Source organism: Malaclemys terrapin, chromosome 6 (assembly GCF_027887155.1).
Source record: "Malaclemys terrapin pileata isolate rMalTer1 chromosome 6, rMalTer1.hap1, whole genome shotgun sequence".
Classification (NCBI taxonomy): Eukaryota; Metazoa; Chordata; order Testudines; family Emydidae; genus Malaclemys; species Malaclemys terrapin.
In genome coordinates this window covers 59,785,603-59,803,640 of record NC_071510.1, presented here as the reverse complement: position 1 = coordinate 59,803,640, position 18,038 = coordinate 59,785,603, and the positions used below count along the sequence as shown (strand labels likewise).

Here is an 18,038-nt window from a genome sequence, read left to right as displayed (position 1 = left end):
CTCTGCCTTTCCTGTTTCTTATCAGTGTGACAGACCCAGACCAGTGGGGTACAGGAGTCTGGTAGAGGGCAAATATACTGGTCGCTAGAGTAGTTTTCTGTTCCCTGAGTAGTACAGCAGGGGCTGTACTAAAGTAATCAGGAACCTGCTAGAACCAGTTAAGGCAGGCAGGCTAATTAGGACACCTGGAGCCAATTAAGAAGAAGCTTCTAGAATCAAATAAGGCAGGCTAATCAGGGCACCTGGGTTTTAAAAAGGAGCTCACTTCAGTTTGTGGTGTGAGTGTGAGGAGCTGGGAGCAAGAGGCACAAGGAGCAGAGAGTGAGAGGGGGTGCTGCTGGAGACTGAGGAGCACAAGCCTTTCCAGACACCAGGAGGAAGGTCCTGTGGTGAGAATAAGGAAGGTGTTTGGAGGAGGCCATGGGGAAGTAGCCCAGGCAGTTGTAGCTGTCATGCAGCTGTTACAGGAGGTGCTATAGACAGCTGCAGTCCACAGGGCCCTGGGCTGGAACCTGGAGTAGAGGGCGGGCCCGGGGTTCCCCCCAAACCTCCCAATTGACTTGGACTGTGGGTTCTTCCAGAGGGGAAGGTCTCTGGGCTGTTCCCCAACCCACGTGATGAATCTCTGAGGCAAGAAAATCCGCCAATAAGCGCAGGACCCACCAAGATAGAGGAGGAACTTTGTCACGCTAGTTAATGGCTCAGTCTGGCAAAAAGCTAACTGCTCTCCATCCTAATCCTTCCTAGTTATGCTTTACTTCCACAGAGGAACGATTGAAAAGCTAAGGTTTGGGCCCATTAGACGTTTATCCAAACCAGTCTGTCTATTTCTGTAACAAACCTAAAGGTTCTGGTCTGGGTCATTAAAGGTTAGCTGCTTATGAGAGAAACTAGGCACCCAGTATAAGTGGAAGTGGTGCACTACTGGCAATAAGTTTAAGTATGAATGCTGGTCTGTGTCCTAATGGAATAATAAGTGAGAATAAATTGGAAATAGAGAGATTTCTGTTTCACCTCAGTAACTATAAATACTTCAAGTTCAGTAAAATCAAAAGTGACTTTAACAAAAAGAAAACCAAGTGACCTTAAATTAAATCTTCCTTTGGGGTTGCTTTTTCCACATACAATATTAGTGCTGCTTTGTTGTGTATGAGGTTGTGAATGTGTTTTTTCACCAAGGATTGTTAATGGCTTCTAATAAATCACATTTTATGGCGTAGTGCTATAGTATTAAAATAAGTAGCTAATGATGTGTGAAATGTTGAAATAAACATTAATTTCAGCACTTCGTGTGTTGTCAACCATTTTTTTTAGCACTTGGTATGTCATCAGCATTTTGATAGCTCATTTTTTCATTTTAATACTTTTGTATAAAGAGCATCTATAATAGCGTAGTTTTAAACAGGACATTAATCTTCACTTGTTAGGAAATGATTTATGACAGTGCCATTCAGAAGTGAGGACATTGTCCCCTAACTTGTGGAGATGAATACTGGCATATATAAAACAAAGCTATTCAATATCCATTGGCTCTGAGAGGGGTCTGTTAGGAGTATTCAAAAAAGAGACTATAACCTCTCATTTTGTATTGTCTTCCAGTTCATACCTACTGTGGAAAGGATCTGTTGTGCTATAATCAGTTCTCTCTGTTTATTGTTGGAGCTGGAGGATTTGGTGGAAAACGAACATCAGAAAAGGCGAAGGTAAATTTTAAATGTATTTCAGATGAAATAACTATTGTCTTTCACTGAATGTAATATAAGAAAAATAATTAGTATCTTGATTAGGGATGATCAGTTAGCTTGGGAATGACACAGCAGAAGACAGACACAAGCAGATTCTGAACAGTGTTTCAGGACTGAATTGCCTGAGCAGTACAGGTTGAGGTGGCTGATTAAAGTGGGAGAAGCTGTTTCATAGTTGCAGTCTAAGCTGGTCTTTATTTTGAGGTCTGTGAACTTAGACTGTAGGTCATCTTCTGAGGAAATCATCTGTTCACTAGCCAAGCTAGCAACAGTTATGTTGACCTCAGAGTATGATGTAGGCTAGTGGTTCTCAAACTTATTTGATTGCGCCCCCCTTCTTTCTGTCTGTAGTAGTTTATGCTCCCCTGCCTCCTGCCACACAAGTTCATACACCAATAATAAAAAATTAACATGCAACTCTCACTAAATATTAAAAACAGTAAGGCATTGATTCAGACAGAGACATTTAAGTATATAGGGTAAAATTATACAAAAGTGCATGATGTTTCTCAACTGGGGGTCCCACCGAAACGGGGGTCACAAGCCAATTGTAGGGGGCTCACAATATTGCCACCCTTACCTCTGCGCTGCTTTCAGTGCTGAGCGGTTCAACAGTGGTGGCTGCTGACTGGGCGCCTAGCTTTGAAGGCAGTGCTGCTGCCAGCAGCAATGCAGAAGTAAGGGTGGCATGGAATATGCAACCATATGAACACATCTGCAAAGTTCGCTCTTTATGCCTTGACCAACCCCTGAAAAATGTGCGATTTTGTCCATAATTTAAGTAGACCCCCCACCCACACCTGATATGTCTGAAGGAATCAGCTTTGCTAGTTATTCATTGCTATGGGTAAAATGTGTGCAGTAGATTCCCCCTCCCCCCCCCCCCCCCAAGCTTCTCACACCCACCCCCAGAATACATTCCATGACCCCCCCGGTTTGATGTAGGCCAATCTTAATTTAGGCATTGTATAGCACTTTTGTGATTGCCTCACAGCTTTTGTTTGGTTGCCCCCAATGTGACTTGATTACGTTCTCCGTAACTAGAAGGAGGGGTGCAGAGTTCTTTGCTAGAAGCTGAAGGAAAATGTTTGTTTGTTTACTCACTTTCCTTTTGATCTGTCAACTCTTCGGAAATCTCTGAAGTCTCTGTATTAATATCTAGGGCAGCAAAAGCCTTGCAGAACATCTAAAGTCAATCCAGTGTAAAGAACTTTTTTTTTTTTTTTTTTTTTTTGAGTCTCTTTGTATTAGATTCTGAGAGCGCAACCTCTCCTATAGACTGACTTGAAGAGTAGGATTTCTGGCTACTAATTTTTTCTCTTTTTACAAGTAGCACAGAGATTTAGACCCCTTCAGAGGCGTTTTCACTGTTCTTTTCTTTATTGTTGGTTTATACCAGGGATCGGCAACCTTTGGCACGCAGCCTGCAGGGTAAGCACCCTGGCGGGCCGGGCCAGTTTGTTTACCTGCCGTGTCCGCAGGTTCGGCCGATTGCCACTCCCACTGGCTGCGGTTCGCTGCTCCAGGCCAATGAGGGCGGCGGGCCAATGAGGGCGGCCAGCACATCCCTCAGCCCGCGCCACTTCCCGCCTCCCCCATTGGCCTGGAGCGGCGAACCGCGGCCAGTGGGAGTCGCGATCATCTGAACCTGCGGACATGTCAGGTAAACAAACTGGCCCGGCCCGCCAAGGTGCTTACCCTGGCAGGCCGTGTGCCAAAGGTTGCCGATCCCTGGCTTATACTGAATCTCCTTGAATCAAGGGGTCCTGGTTGTTTTATGTTCTGTGCAAAATTTATGCTTTGTCATTTTATCATCCTAGCACTTGAATATATACCTATGTGCCACTTTCAAATACTTTACTTTTCTACAGGAAAAAAATTGAGCCATTTTTTGAATGCAGATGGTAACACCACACATGTAACTACCCTCATAGTAGTAGTCCCATTGTTAATCATGTGCTTAAGACTTTACAGATATATCCCGTTAGTAGATACTTTGTACCATATACCACACAAATTCTTTTAGTTTAAAGAAGTATTTTGAATCTCTCTTCTTGTAACTGTAATGACAGAAATCTAGACTTTAATGGCCTTCAGTGTAGTTATGCACCTATGAGCATGCACACAGAATCAGTTGTGGGCGAGGGGAATACAAAACAATAAATGTTGATTTTGATTAATGTAATCTTGACTTCATAGGATCTTTGCCCCACAGTACTTGATTTCTTATGTAATTATATTATGAATGTTTTTAATGTTTGCATGTTTAGTAAAAAATGAAATTCCCAGCTAAGGAGCTTTCAAACAACTGGTGTTCCTCCTGTTTGTTTAAAATGGCTTGCAGAACATGCTGTTCATGGAAAAAACCTCTAGATGTAGCTCTGTTTCTAAACCGATGCAGTTATGTGTGTGAGATTTCAGAAGCAGAAAAAAGAAATAATATTGGCTTTCTCTACTGTCTCTCTGGATTATTATCTAGAGTGAAACTCTAGCATCTTGGGAGGTAGTTGGCAAGTGACATACAATGGCACAGTGAGGTTTATTGTATATGTGCCCTAAACGCAAGTCCAAATGGATAAAGCAGCTATTCATCTAAATGAGAGGGAAAAGATGGCATGTAAATGGTAAGAAGGACAGTTAGCACAATAGGACTCTTTTCCAGATCGGGGCCTTTAGGCAGTACTGTAAGACAAGTAGTAATACATAATAATCATGTGGGCTTTGCCATGTAGTAGGCACTGCACCATAGAAGATCATTTATTTTTAGTTTGTAATGGAGGGCCTATTCTTGTACATCCATAGTCCCATGTGGACTGCTTTCTGAGATATTAATTCAACTTCAAAAGCAGTAAATTGACCAACTAAAAAAAACTTTTTGATTTTTAGATTTCAATTTTTTAGATTTTACATCTCTATCCACTGTGTTCAGATTTTTTAATCTCAAGCTCAAATCTAGAGGTACACCCAATCACAGCAGGTGTGGGGTGAGGCTCTCTAAATATATCATATGCTTATAAACAGAAAATTGATGAATCATGCTTGTTTTACACAGGGGCACAACTCTTCAACGTCTCCTTGACAAATTTAACAGAACACTTTATCATCATAAACCTGATTTCAATGAGACCATCTGTGTAAACACAGCAGCCCAAATGATCTGTTACTAAAGTCAGTAGTGGTGGTATTAGTGGCCCAGCTCAACATTCATGGACTTTTTTGTCTAACATGGTGCTTGTAAGAAAAACATAGGCCCACTAGAAATTAGATAGGATATCTCCATTAATTTATTTTATTTTATCTCCTAGAACTGGAAGGGACCTTGAAAGGTCATCGAGTTCAGCCCCCTGCCTTCACTAGCAGGACCAAATACTAATTTTGCCCCAGATCCCTAAGTGGCCCCCTCAAGGATTGAACTCTCAACCCTAGGTTTAACAGGCCAATGCTCAAATCACTGAGCTATCCCTCCCCCCATAATAAATTAAAAACCTCCTGGGCCAAAAAGTATAGACTAAAATTATATAGTACTGATTCTTGTTTAGGAAAGTAGTGATGGTATTTAGTTTTCTTATGTTAACACTGAGAAAATTATTCTCTGTCACACTGATGTAATCTTGTTTGTATGTGAGCCTCCTACATCACAACAAATGAATAAATTGTTGTCCTTAGGATTTATTTCTTCATTTAGTGAAACTTTCTCCTTGAGGCTTTTTAACATACAGGGAAATCCAGATGAGGATAGAATATAACTTGGATTGCCTGGATGATTTTTAATTTTTTATCTAATTCCTTCTAGGGCTATGTATTTGCTACAAACAATGTGTACCTGCACGATATGGGGAAGTTGCCAAATATGAAAATGTGTAGGAAAATGTCTGATAATGCAATAATGTTAAACTTTGTCTCAGCTATTGGTGATCTAGATATAAAGGTAGGATGTGCAGGATTATAGAAGAGTACTGAGAGTTCTGTTCTAAACTCTGCCTCTGGAGTTACTATAATTTTTGTCAAATCTTTCAATCACTGTACCTCAGTACTCTAAAATCAGTATTATAATATCTAGCACAGAGTTTGATTGTAATGTGTGGTATGTGCTTAGACCTAGAGTGTGATAAGTGATTTTTATCTAATTTTTAATGTAAATAAAACATGAAAAGAATGCCTATTCCAAACTCTAGGTATCCTTGTGATAGTTAATTGTATTTTTATGTTAAGACACAAACAGAAATAGCAAATCAAACAGCCTTTCCCCACACACCAAAATCTAGTCCCAAATCATATACTTTCCCACTTCAGTTCCTAAAAAATATGAATCCCTCCCAAATTCAAATCTACAACTTAATTTCCTCAACATTAGCCTTGTCCAAATAGCAAGGCTTGGCGGTAGATTGCCCACAAATTTCAGGCTGTTTCAGACCAGAGATGGTAGTGAATTTCGAAGTTAGGGGTCCTCATACAGAACACATTTCGAGCAGCTCCCTCTGTCATGTATTAAAAGAGCTGGAGCTTGAACACCACCTTTCGTCTAAAGCAGTGTTGAATGGTGGGAGCGGTGGGGTCTTTCGTGTGTCTCAAGCCAGTTAGGGCTTAATAAGACAGAAATGGTATCTTTACCTCCAGATGGAAATCCACAGGCAGGCCATGCAAATTCTAGAGCACTGCTATCATGTATTCATGGCAAAATGCACTGTGTTTATCAAGTTGGCCACCACTTCCTGTACCATCTTCAGTTTCTGAGTTAATTTGAGGACTAGTTCCTTTGTAGTGTTCTGAATTGGCAAAGGCGTGGATGATTCTAATAAGGCCTGTGCCCCAGAGATGGGATCACAAACTTCTGAGCAAACACAGACTGAGAAAAGTCACCCCGTTCGTTGTTATGATTGTTTATCAGCAACTGGGAATATAAGACCCCTGAATTGTGAAGTTTTCTGACACACAGCTGAGGAGTTCTCTGTCAGATGGGGCTGAGATGATCTTTGCCATTTCCTCCAATTGCCCCTGCTGACCTACTAACAGCCTCAAACAGCCCTCATGTCCCAATCACTACCCTGCACTCAGCCTCTTGCTATGGCTCATGCAACATATAAGTGTTCCAGCATACTGAAAACACTTAATCCCATGCCACCTTATGAACCCTGCATTGACCCTATGTGCACATTAACAGAAAGAGAAGCCAGCTCTTGGGACTCTCATGGAGTCCCCAGGCGATGCTCAGGAACTGCTCCCCACAAAGCCAGTCAGGACTTTAGGGAGCCGCCTCCTCCCTTGGAGCAGACTGTCTTCAGGGCAAGAAGCTCACACAGCTTCACCTTCCTGGGTCTGACCTTGGAGCATTCAGCATATGCCCCTCCGTGTGCTTCCCATAACGAGTCCGCCCAGGTGGGGTCCTGGGGAAGCCAAAGGGTCCTGCACGCACCTACACTTCGCAGTCAGACGTGACTCTTAGCCAGCCAGTAAAACAGAGGTTTATTAGATGACAGGAACATGGTCTAAAACAGAGCTTGTAGGTCCAGAGAACGGGACCCCTCAGCCGGGTCCATTCTGGGGCCTAGCGAGTCAGACAACCCCGTCTGCACTCACTCCCCGTCCCCAGCCAGCTCCAAACTGAAAACCCCCTCCAGCCCCTCCTCCTCTGTCCTTTGTCTCTTTCCCGGGCCAGGAGGTCATCTGATCTTTGTTCACCTTTAGCCAGTCCCTTGCAGGGGGAAGGACCCCAGACATTTGTTGCCAGGATACAGGGTGTCGGCCATTTATGCACACTGGAGACTTAAGAAATGCATAGGGGAAACTGAGGCGCGCACACACAGTATTCAGCGGAAACATTAAGCACAGTCCCACTTTGTCACAGGGACAAAAAAGCAATTACCCAAAACTATCCTCTACCTTATCTCTTTCCTCTCAGGTCTGAAAGCAAGTAAATACTACTTATTCTATGTAGCCTAGTGGACTGCACGATTGGCTGGGAGTCAGGAGCCCTGGATTATATTCATGGCTCTGCCACTTGCCTGCTGGTGATCTTAAACAAGTCACTTTAATCTCTGTGCTTCAGTTTCCCCATACGTGAAATGGGGAAAAGGATGCTGAGCTCCTGTAAAGCACTTTGGGATCTACGGATGAAAAGGACCATGTAAGCGCTAGGTGGTGGCATTACTATTTATTCAGTTAGAAGCTAATAGTTCTAATATTGTTACGTTAACTAGTCTTTAGCCAGGAGAAGATCTTCTAGCTCACCCAGATCCTTAGGGAGCAGTGCCAGCCTAAACTCAAACAGAAGGGAGCCCAGAAGTTACGTTCCCAAGATCTTGCTCTTCCATGGAAAGCTCTATATGAATTAGAGGAATTTCCCCCTCCATAATCACACTGTTTCTTCCCCAGGGGTGAAGGGGCACTTGAATCAGTTCATAGGAGAAGAGAGCACAGATAAAGCAGGCTGTCCACAGCACAGACTCTTTGCTATTTGAGATTTTGTAGGTGTTCTGGTGGCAAAGAATCCTCTGTCTTAATTGCTTCCTGTACAGGCTCAGTACACTGTAGCTAGTATTATTAGAATTTGAACATCAGATCAAACTTCAAATGCGATTTTTTTCCCCCCAGTATTTTGCAATTTTTATTAAAGCATTTTCTTATATTCTGCTTCTGTTGGGGGATAAGCAGACTTAGGATCAAAGCCAGAATCCATCCAGCCATAGTGCTTCTTACAGTGGTAAATAAGTATGTCTTGCTCTTTCCCACACCAAATGTTTCATGTCATTGCCAATTAATTCTCCATTAGCCTAGTGGTGGGAGTCTCACTTTCTTATCTAGGCTTCTGAATAGAGGCAAGGCAAAACATTGCATAATATGCTACTGTGCCAGCACTTTAATTCAGTGGATCTCCCACTCCTTCCTGGGATAATTTACACAAACCACCACCAATTAGGGTGTCTGCTGTGGAAAGTAAGCCGGTATCTTCATACCATCTAATGGGTTAAACTAGCATTCATTCTCTTTAGTGCACCTCTCAGAAAGGCAATGATATACTGTAGAACTGACTTGCTATTGGTACAAATCAGAAATATATCTACCATTGTAAATATTTTCTCTTTGTGGGTTTTCAAGAATAAATTTCAGCTGCTTGAATAGTTTTCAACCGGTTGCGATATTTTCGCTCCATACAAATCAGCCGTTTAAGATGGAGTCTGACAGACTGTCATGTTGAGTTTACAATTTACATAATCAAAAAAACAAAGCCATAGAGGACCTTGTTTCAAGTGATAGGGTTCAAAATGCAGCATGTAATTGGGAGGATAAAGAATAAAAAGCCAGAGGCTTTGAAAGACTAAGATAAGGTCCAGAGTCATTCATATAGTGAACTTTTTCAAAAGTTGGTTAAGCTCTTGTTATAAGGCAGTATTTAAATAGCTTTTTTCCCCCACACCCCTTCAATTTATGGTCCAAAATGTTAACCTTGGTTTTGATAGGTTTCAAAGTTGGATCAAACCGTGAAGTGTTAGTTTGTAGAGAAACTAATAATCTTCTTTCTTGAGCTTTATTTTTTTTTTTAATATAGTTTGGAAAAAATGTCTTTAAAATGGTCTGCTGTATAAGTGTAAACCAGATTTAATGCTTTAGGATCAATAATCACTTTATAGCTTGGCGTGTGTTGCCTTAAAATTGTTGTTAGAGCAGATGTTTGTAAACCTAATGGAGTGATCATCAGTTATTCTTATTGGCTTTCGTAAAATGACGCAAGACCCTGGAATGTCCAATGTTAAAAGCAGTGTTATTTTGCAGTGGCGAATTTGTGGCAAAAATGTATTGATGTTGTATGTTTAAAGAGAATCTTGATGTAAACTTTTTTGAGCGTGTTGGAAATTTTTTCTCCTTATCCTTAAATACGTTTTAACCCCCATCCCTGGGAAAGCATTAATTTTAGTTCTCTTTAAACATATCTGATTATGATTTTAGGGTGGGTAAAGGAGAGTGATCTTTTTGCATTTAAATATTCTAACTCTTTCCATTCAGGTAACAGTGAACCCGCCTAATAGAACACCTGATGCTGTACTTTCTGATGTCACTACAGCTGATCAGGTAAAGTTTTACTTTTTCAAGGAAGGAAAGTTTCTTTATCAGATTTACTTGGGGAAATCTCCTACCCCTGTCCCTCCTTATTTTTAATAAATTCTCTATTTTCACTAAAATAAAGTTATAAAGTGTTCTGCTTTGGAATATCATAACTCTGTGTATTTAAACTTTTATGTATGATGTTCTTTGCTTTTGAAAGGCTTATAATCTTATCAAGTTTTTCTAATGTAAAAATGCTATATAATGGGAAAGAGGCTAAAATGATTAGCATGTCATGTTGTATTTGTGAAAAATAATTTTCATTAGAATAGGAATCTTTGAAAACGTGTACCAATGTCTGTGTGTGACAAGATATGGAACAAAGTAACACTGGTGGTTCAGAACACAGTGGTGCTGAGTGATGCAGTCAAAATGTTGTTAATGTTTTTTAAAGCATACACTCATCTTAACCTCTGGTTGCATATATAGAAATTAAAAACAAAAACAGTGAAACCTTTTGACAAATGTCAGTCCAATTGCACTTCCCTCTGCCAAGATCCACACTTTTAATACTTCAAGTACAATCATTTCCCCCACAGCAAAAGCCTGAATAAATAGATGAGTCTTGCATTGTTTTTTGAAGGTCAACAGATAATAAAACAAATTCAGAAGCTAACAGCTTCCATCAATAGAGCTCTGGGTGAAAATATCAAAAGTGTCTAAGGACCATCTTCAAATGCAACTTCTAGTCCCTTTCGGAGCCGAAGTTCCATTGACTACCAATGGAACTTTGGCTCTTAAGTGCTTAAGTTACCTTTTGAAAATGAGAGCAAGCTCTTAAGTGACTTCAGTGCTTTTGAAAATTTTACCTGTTTGTTTTTTTTAAATGTTTAAAGTTAGGGACTGTTAGTAAAAAACCCCAGCTGATCTTGTTACTCAGCCATCATGTTGGAGCCAAGGGAGGGAGGCATTTTCTGCAAGTTAGGATTCAAACTATGTATGGCTTAATATAAACACCTTGAATGCAACTGCAAGCCAGCTCCGTCTTCCAAGAATAGATGTGGCATTCAGCACTCTGGTAATGGGTCCTGTTAAGTGAAAGCTGTCACAATTGTAGGGCTAGCTGCTTCTGTGTCCCCTTTCTGGTCTCTGAATTCACCCCCTCAGGTGTCAGACCTCATGTCCTTACCTCTTCTGGGTGGAATAGCTTTATTCTCCCACTCCTAGACTGGGCCCTGAGCTATAGTACCCTGTGTCTCAACCATGCATACCCAAACTGTCTGACTTAGTTTGGTATTCCTTGTCAGGAGTCTAACTAGTGGTGAATAGAGTGACCCAACAGCCTTCATAAATCAAAGCATGGTTTCACTGAAACAATAGGAACAAAGCATGACCTAAGAGAAAAAGGATTTGAGAACAATAAATAAGTCATACGTGTCTGTATGACATAAATCCCCACCATCCTGTGATGGTGATGCAGTCACGCCTAGCTTCTTCAGAAATCCACAGCCAGTGTGACAGTCGCTCCAGCTCCCAGACAACATCCTTTCCCCTAGACAGAGTGTGTTGCTTTTTATCCAGCAGAGTTCCTTTCTCTTCTCAGTTCCCAGATGTTTTGGCCCTGTTAATCAAAAACCAGCTTGGTGGCCCCAGTATAAAGTTGAGTCAGTCTCTTTAGGGCCAGCTGCTCTCCCATTGCCCTGTAACAGCCCTCAGATGTTTGTTGAAGCTATTGTTTTGCTTTCCCGTTTGTTTCCCAATAAGCTTTCTGATTTAGCCTACTATAGTCATACAGTAAACACTGTAATAACTGGGTTGATATACAGTATCCATAAATTATTACAGAACAGATGCACATCTCGCAAGGACCCATTTAAACTTTTATTGAAGTCAATAGACTCTGAATATCTTCAGTGGGAGTTGCATTAGGTCCTAAATTGGCCTTGAACATTGAAAAGCTTCAAGGGTTGTTCTATATCGAGACAACAAAGAGACAAATAACTTTGGCAAAGTCCATGTCCAAGAGGGAGAGAGGTTGCAACTTTTACCTGTATACAGATGCAGATAAAATGGTACTTTGCTCTCCGAACCAAGGAAAGAGCCTTGGAACTGAGTGCTGTTAGAGTGCTAATACCACTCCAGGCCAGTCATCTTACTCTTTGTGTGCATATTGAACAAAATGTATGACAGAATGGAACCCTACAACACCCTATACAGGGGAATCATTCCACAAAGAGGTCATTTTTTGTATCAGTATTTTTGTCTGTCCTATTGCATTAATATGTACAAACATGGACGCACTGGAGTGGACAAACAAGGACTTTTCTGGCCTGCTCTCAATCTAATCTGAACAATGGTTTACTGCATTCACTGCTGTAAATCTTTGAATAAAATGGAATTTTTGACAGAAGATCAAAAAAGTCCAGACTATTAGTAGTTTAACAAGAGATGAATCATTCAATTTCAGCCCCATAGGGGACACTTAATGTAGTTATAGAGCCTGCAGTATCATCTAGTTACTCTTGTCCTGTCAGTTGTCAACCTGATAATTTAAATGATTGAATGGAAATAGATTCCACTAAATGATTAATCAGGCAGTTAAAATACACAACTTGTGATACATATCTAGTTAGACTTGCTCCTTTTTACCCTTCTCCAAAATGTATTTTTATCATCTTAGAAACATCTTTCATTGGTGAGATACTTACACAATAAGTAGCAATGAGTAGAAATTATGCAGAAAAATTGACTTGGTCAGATGATGCTCTTCATAGCTTTCTAATTAACGCAATAAGATGATGTTTGTAACACTACCATGTGTGTTGTGCGTCTGCTTCAGATATGATCTATGATTCTTTTTCTCCTGGGGAAACAGGTGGAGTGGAATTAGTTTTTAATTAACTTTGGTAGTGGATATAATGTTCTGAATTTACAATGCTGGAGGTGAGGCTGGTCGATAATAAAAATGGGAAAGATTTTTCAAGAACACATCTTCAGCAGTTGTAATTTTCTCTCTTTTATATGCGACTTGTTCTCTTTTCTTCCACTGTCATTGATGGTGCACACTTAAGTGAGAAATCTACCCAACTACAAGCAGAGGTAGAAATACTATGTGGTGTCAAATAACCATTTGTATTTCTTCAATAAAATATCTGATATTATATCAGCTGCAGAATTCTTTTCTATTGGTAAAAGTAGTATTAGATACATTGGGCATGAGCTCTATAGTTCTCTATGGCGGGTTTTGACTATGAATATTCTGTGGCTGCTCTCTCTGTCCGTGGAATTCTCTTGGATTTTGGTGGTGGCTCTGTATGAGTAGGCTGAGCTATTTTAGTTAAATTTGAGTATATAAAATGTATCGCTAACTTTGCAGCCTAGCAAGATCATATATCACGCCGTTAACTATGCAGTGGAAAAGTCTTATGGTTAAAGCACAGTACTGAGAGTCGGACCTTGATTCTAGTCTCACTGTGAGAACTTGGGCAAGTCACTAAAGGCTTGTTTACAGAGCGTCTTAGTCCTTGCTGTCTGGGGTGTAAATTCTAGTGCACACCAGTGTATTGTGCACTCACTGCGTCATGTGGACCCTTCTGGTGCATGCAAAAAGTTCCCTAAGGCACATTACTGTAATTGTGTTTCAAATAGTACTACATTAACATGCACTATGGAAATTTTAGTGCCTCCAGCAGGGTCCACATGGGCCAGCTAGCACATAACATGCTGGTGGGCATTAGAATCTACACCAAAGCTATTGGGGACAAGCCCTTAACCTCTTCTGTGCTTCAGTTTATCTATCCGTAAAATGATAATACTTATGTCACAGGGGTATTTAGATTTTCATGCTAATTTTTATGCTTCAGCATGCCAAAAAGTTGCCTGACACTTCCCATTATAAGACCCTGTTTTCAGTTTCTTATAACTATGCCAAACTTCAGTCTTGTGTTGAAATTTTCCAAGATGAGTGTCTGCTTCAAACTGAATTAATTTTGGAAAGCTTCAGCAAAAACAGTTAAGCTGTTTCTCAGAATGAGATTTGGGACAAACACATTTGTTTGGACTAGATTAAAAAAAAAATCATACAGCTGTTTTCTTGAGAAGCTTTAGCACCTCTATGCTTTTAAACAGGAACTTGTAATTTGACAGGGGATTGCCCTGGGGCGAGGTACGTGTCTGTTGCTCTACTTATGAAATTCGACCCAAATTTGGCAGCTAATTTATCCAAAAATCATAGTTTGTGCATGTTCAGTCAAAGCTTGTTAATTTGGCAGCTAAATTCTCCAGAGACTCCATCCCGGAGCTGAGCCGGACTTTGTATGCAATTTCTGCTGCTAGGGACCACAGTGACACTGAACTGGGAGACTGGCCCCCTTCTCAGATCCAGGCAGCATGGAGGAAGAGGAGCAAGCAGCCTGAATCAATAGCAGTGATGGGCTGGGGAAGGATGGAGGTAGAGGCCAAGATTAGGCTAGGGAGCCAGAGGGGCACAGCAACAAGAACATTTTGAGTTGTGTCAGGCTAGGGGGACAGAAATGGGTGGGAAATGGGTATAGCAGCAGGGGGACACAGACTGGGGTGAGAGGACATACTAGGGGAATAGAGGAAAAGGGGGTTGAAATACAGCATCTGGAATTGAAATTGTCATTCCTGAGACTCCGCATTTGTTTGCTGTCTAGCTAGTAACTACGAAACCCACTGGCACAGGATGTGTTATATTACCTTCTAGTGAAGCGGTTCTCAAACTGGGGTCCAGGCCCCAAAGTAGGTCGTCACCCTGTTTTAATCATCATTGCTCTGTACAATATTAAATTTCCCTGAAACCTACCCCCCCCCCCGCCCCATTTACATTAATTCTTACGGGGAAATTGGATTCGCTTAACATCGTTTCGCTTAAAGTTGCATTTTTCAGGAACATAATTACAATGTTAAGTGAGGAGTTACTGTATCTGTCAGGGCCGTGCATGTCCCCTGTGCTGCCTCATGCTCCTGAACAAGGGCATAAAGGGCCGGGTCGTCACGACCCTTCCTCTTACCACTCATGACGGTGAGACAGAATCTGACAAGTATCAAACCTGCTAGTTCTTAGCTCTGGCTATCTTTTTCAAGACCTCCCGAAGTCTCTAGAACCAGCTCAGAGCCATCAGCTGTATTCAACAGCTGTGAATTATCCAACCCATCTGGCCCAAACTCTACTGTTTTGACTCATCTGTATAAACCTCTCTGCACAGGGCTCTTTATCATGGTAGACTTAAAACTTGTGGGCTTCAAAGCCTGTCCATCCTGTGCTGGACTAATCCCACTGAAGGATAAACACAGTAGGGCTGTGGCTCCTAACCTTTCCAGACTACTGTACCCCTTTCAGGAGTCTGATTTGTCTTGTGTTACCTCCAAGTTACACTTCACTTAACAACTAATTGCTTACAAAATCAGACATAAAAATACAGACTGTCACAGCACACTACTACTGAAAAATTGCTTATTGTCTCATATTTACCATATAATTATAAAATAAATCAATTGAAATGTAAATATTGTACTTTCTGCTCTATATACTATACAATGAAATGTATAAACAAGTCAACTGTGTGAAATTTTAGTTTATACTGAGTTTGTTAGTGCTTTTACGTAGCCTGTTATAAAACTAGGCAAATATCTAGATGAGTTGATGTACTCACTGGAAGGGCTCTGCATACCCCCATGGGTACACATACCCTGGTTGAGAACCACTGCAGTGTGGGAGTCACAACCAAATACTGAAAGAGGTTATAAAGAATTTTTCCCACTGAGTGAGTTATTCTAGAATGGTCTGAAATGGGACTTATTGGGGCTCTCTCTGATGCCAACAGATACTGGTCTAGATGGATCAGCAGCCTTAACTGGTGTGACAGTTTCAGTATTTTATATTCGAAACTCTGTGGGCTCATGGGATGCTGGGAAGAGTTATCACCAGGGCATTGCCCCTGGACCTCACTGTAGGCCCCGTTCCCCGTCTGATTCCTTTGTCATTGGTACTGCTATACCTTTTGCTAGTAGGTGACTGGTTAATTTTTCAAGCCCGGTTAGTATGGTGGTGCTAAATCTAAATAGGAACACAGTGGCGTTCAGGATAGATAAAAATGTGTGTGCAATACTAGTTTTGTTACAGACCAGTGAACTTGGAAATGAAACATTTTTTGCTTTATATACTGTGAAAAATAAGTGCATTCCAAATATTGAGAAAGTGTAATATATTAAGCCAACATCTAGTACATTAAAAAAAAAAGAACAAAATTCTGCCTCTTAATCCATTTGTCTCTCTTCCCCCCAACTTCATCCCATTTTTAACAGCTGTGTCAGAATGATTATTTCTGACTCAAAATGCTACTGTTGCTGTTATGATTGTTTCTATAAACAGATGAAGCTCAGGGAACTCTGAATTGCAAATTGGAGGTGAGAGAGTATATCTTATATTGTAAAAAACAAAAAAACAAAAAAGGTTTCTTCTTACTTTGGTTTGTTGACTGACTCCAGTTAAAATGTGAAGTGAAGACATGGCACCTCAGCTTTTAGCTTAGATTAGCAGCTTGAGATGAAGCCTGTTGGGAGCCTAAAGAGTAACGGTCTTGCTTTTGGTACCTATACCTGCATTATTCAAGGGATGAAACTGACAAGACCTGTAAATGTAATGGTGGGACTGGGGCCCGAGTATTTCCCTCTAGACAGATCTCCTGTTGCCTGTGCAGAATAGAATGTGTGTCTGTAATATTGCCTCTCTTACTTCCTGCCCTTCCATTTGTGGATCCTCACCAATAATTCTCTATATAGCTTCACTGATAAGGGGACTGGTCTTATCTCCTGATAAGGTAGCGGATAGTCCTTCAGGAAATAATCCTGCTTTCTCTTGGTTCCCTTTGATCAGCCACAGGAAGACTCAGCCAAAGATAGCAGGGACATCAAGGCTGAGTCTGTCTGCCACCATGGGTTTGGGGAATGGGGATATTTGCTTCCTCACCCTAGGGAACTTCATACCCTCTTATTTCCCCCCCCCTTGAAGTGATATTCTGCAGCACTCTGTGAAGCTGACCAATAGTTTTCTTATTCTCTCCCCTGAGTTCCTTTCTTCGTATGAAATAGTGATTAGATCCCCAAAGAAAATGCAAAAATAAAGGTATTTTCTTTAATTAGAATATGTAGTAATTATTTCTGCATGGCGCTTCATTCCTTCGATAGCCCTTCCTTTATTTTAAATAAAACAAATCAATAAGGCATGCAAAAGTGGAAGGAATTTTTCAGAGGCTGGCATGTAACAGTTGGTAGCGCCATTTGGGAGGTTGTGAAGATACAGCCATATAAAAGAGAAGATTCTGAAAAGAGCAGAGTGCTTGGAGGGGGGAAAATGGTTAAAAGACGAATGTTGACTCTCTGCCTTGTGCAACATTCCCTGAAAACATGTAACTTTACACTAACTTCAGAGGACAGCATAAGAGAGCCTCCTGGAAGCCGCAGGTGACTCTTGTTGTTTGTAGCATGAATAATTTGTTTCATGATGGAGAGAATGAAATGCTGCTGTTGGCTCACAAATTCCGAGAGCATGCCAAGAAGATTTGCTTAAAAACAAAAGACAGTACAGGCAGAGCAGAGAGGAGTGAGGCCATTGCAAAGATGTGATGTTTTCTTAATTTGTCTGGAGGCTTTAGTAGTCAGAGAATGTTGCACTGTTAATTCCCTGAAATTGTGAAGTAAGCGAGCACCTAATAATAGCAAATTACTTAGAAAGTTTATTAAATTTTATGATGCCACTTTCAAGATGTGAGATTTTTACATTTTCTGAATTTATCCCTGCTGGGCAGCTAGAAATATAATTTTCTGAGTTCGGAGGCATAAAGATGATTGTGAATTTGGAATATATTAGCATTTGTTCTGTATTATAAGATGTTGAATGGGGGAAGAATATATTGTGCTACTGGCCATTTTATTTACATACAGACCTCTTTCATCTCCACCCATCCTCCCCTTCACGTATTCAGTGTGTATTATCAAAGTATGCACAAATATTTATGCCACTTTTAGTAAAGGTTATAAACCTAGGTTAGCTTTTCTGTTTAACTGAGGTTCTAGTAGAGAAGAATTTTTGTATGTTGCTTGTGGTGGTGGTGGTGGTACAACTCTACCCTGATATAACACGACCCAATATAACAAGAATTCGGATATAATGCAGTAAAGCAGTGCTCTGGGGGGGCGTGGCTGTGCACTCTGGCGGAACAAAGCAAGTTT

At 40.8% G+C, this 18,038-nt stretch overlaps 1 protein-coding gene across 2 annotated transcripts in view; it reads left to right on the top strand.

The window, feature by feature from the left end:
* HSD17B4 (hydroxysteroid 17-beta dehydrogenase 4) overlaps window positions 1-18,038 on the top strand; it is a 113,380-nt gene that overhangs the window by 58,265 nt on the left and 37,077 nt on the right. For both annotated transcript variants that reach the window (XM_054031691.1, XM_054031692.1), the window contains exons 16-17: window positions 1,600-1,703; window positions 9,747-9,812. In XM_054031691.1, the coding sequence (XP_053887666.1) occupies window positions 1,600-1,703; window positions 9,747-9,812 (170 nt within the window). The remainder of the gene's footprint in view (window positions 1-1,599; window positions 1,704-9,746; window positions 9,813-18,038) is intronic.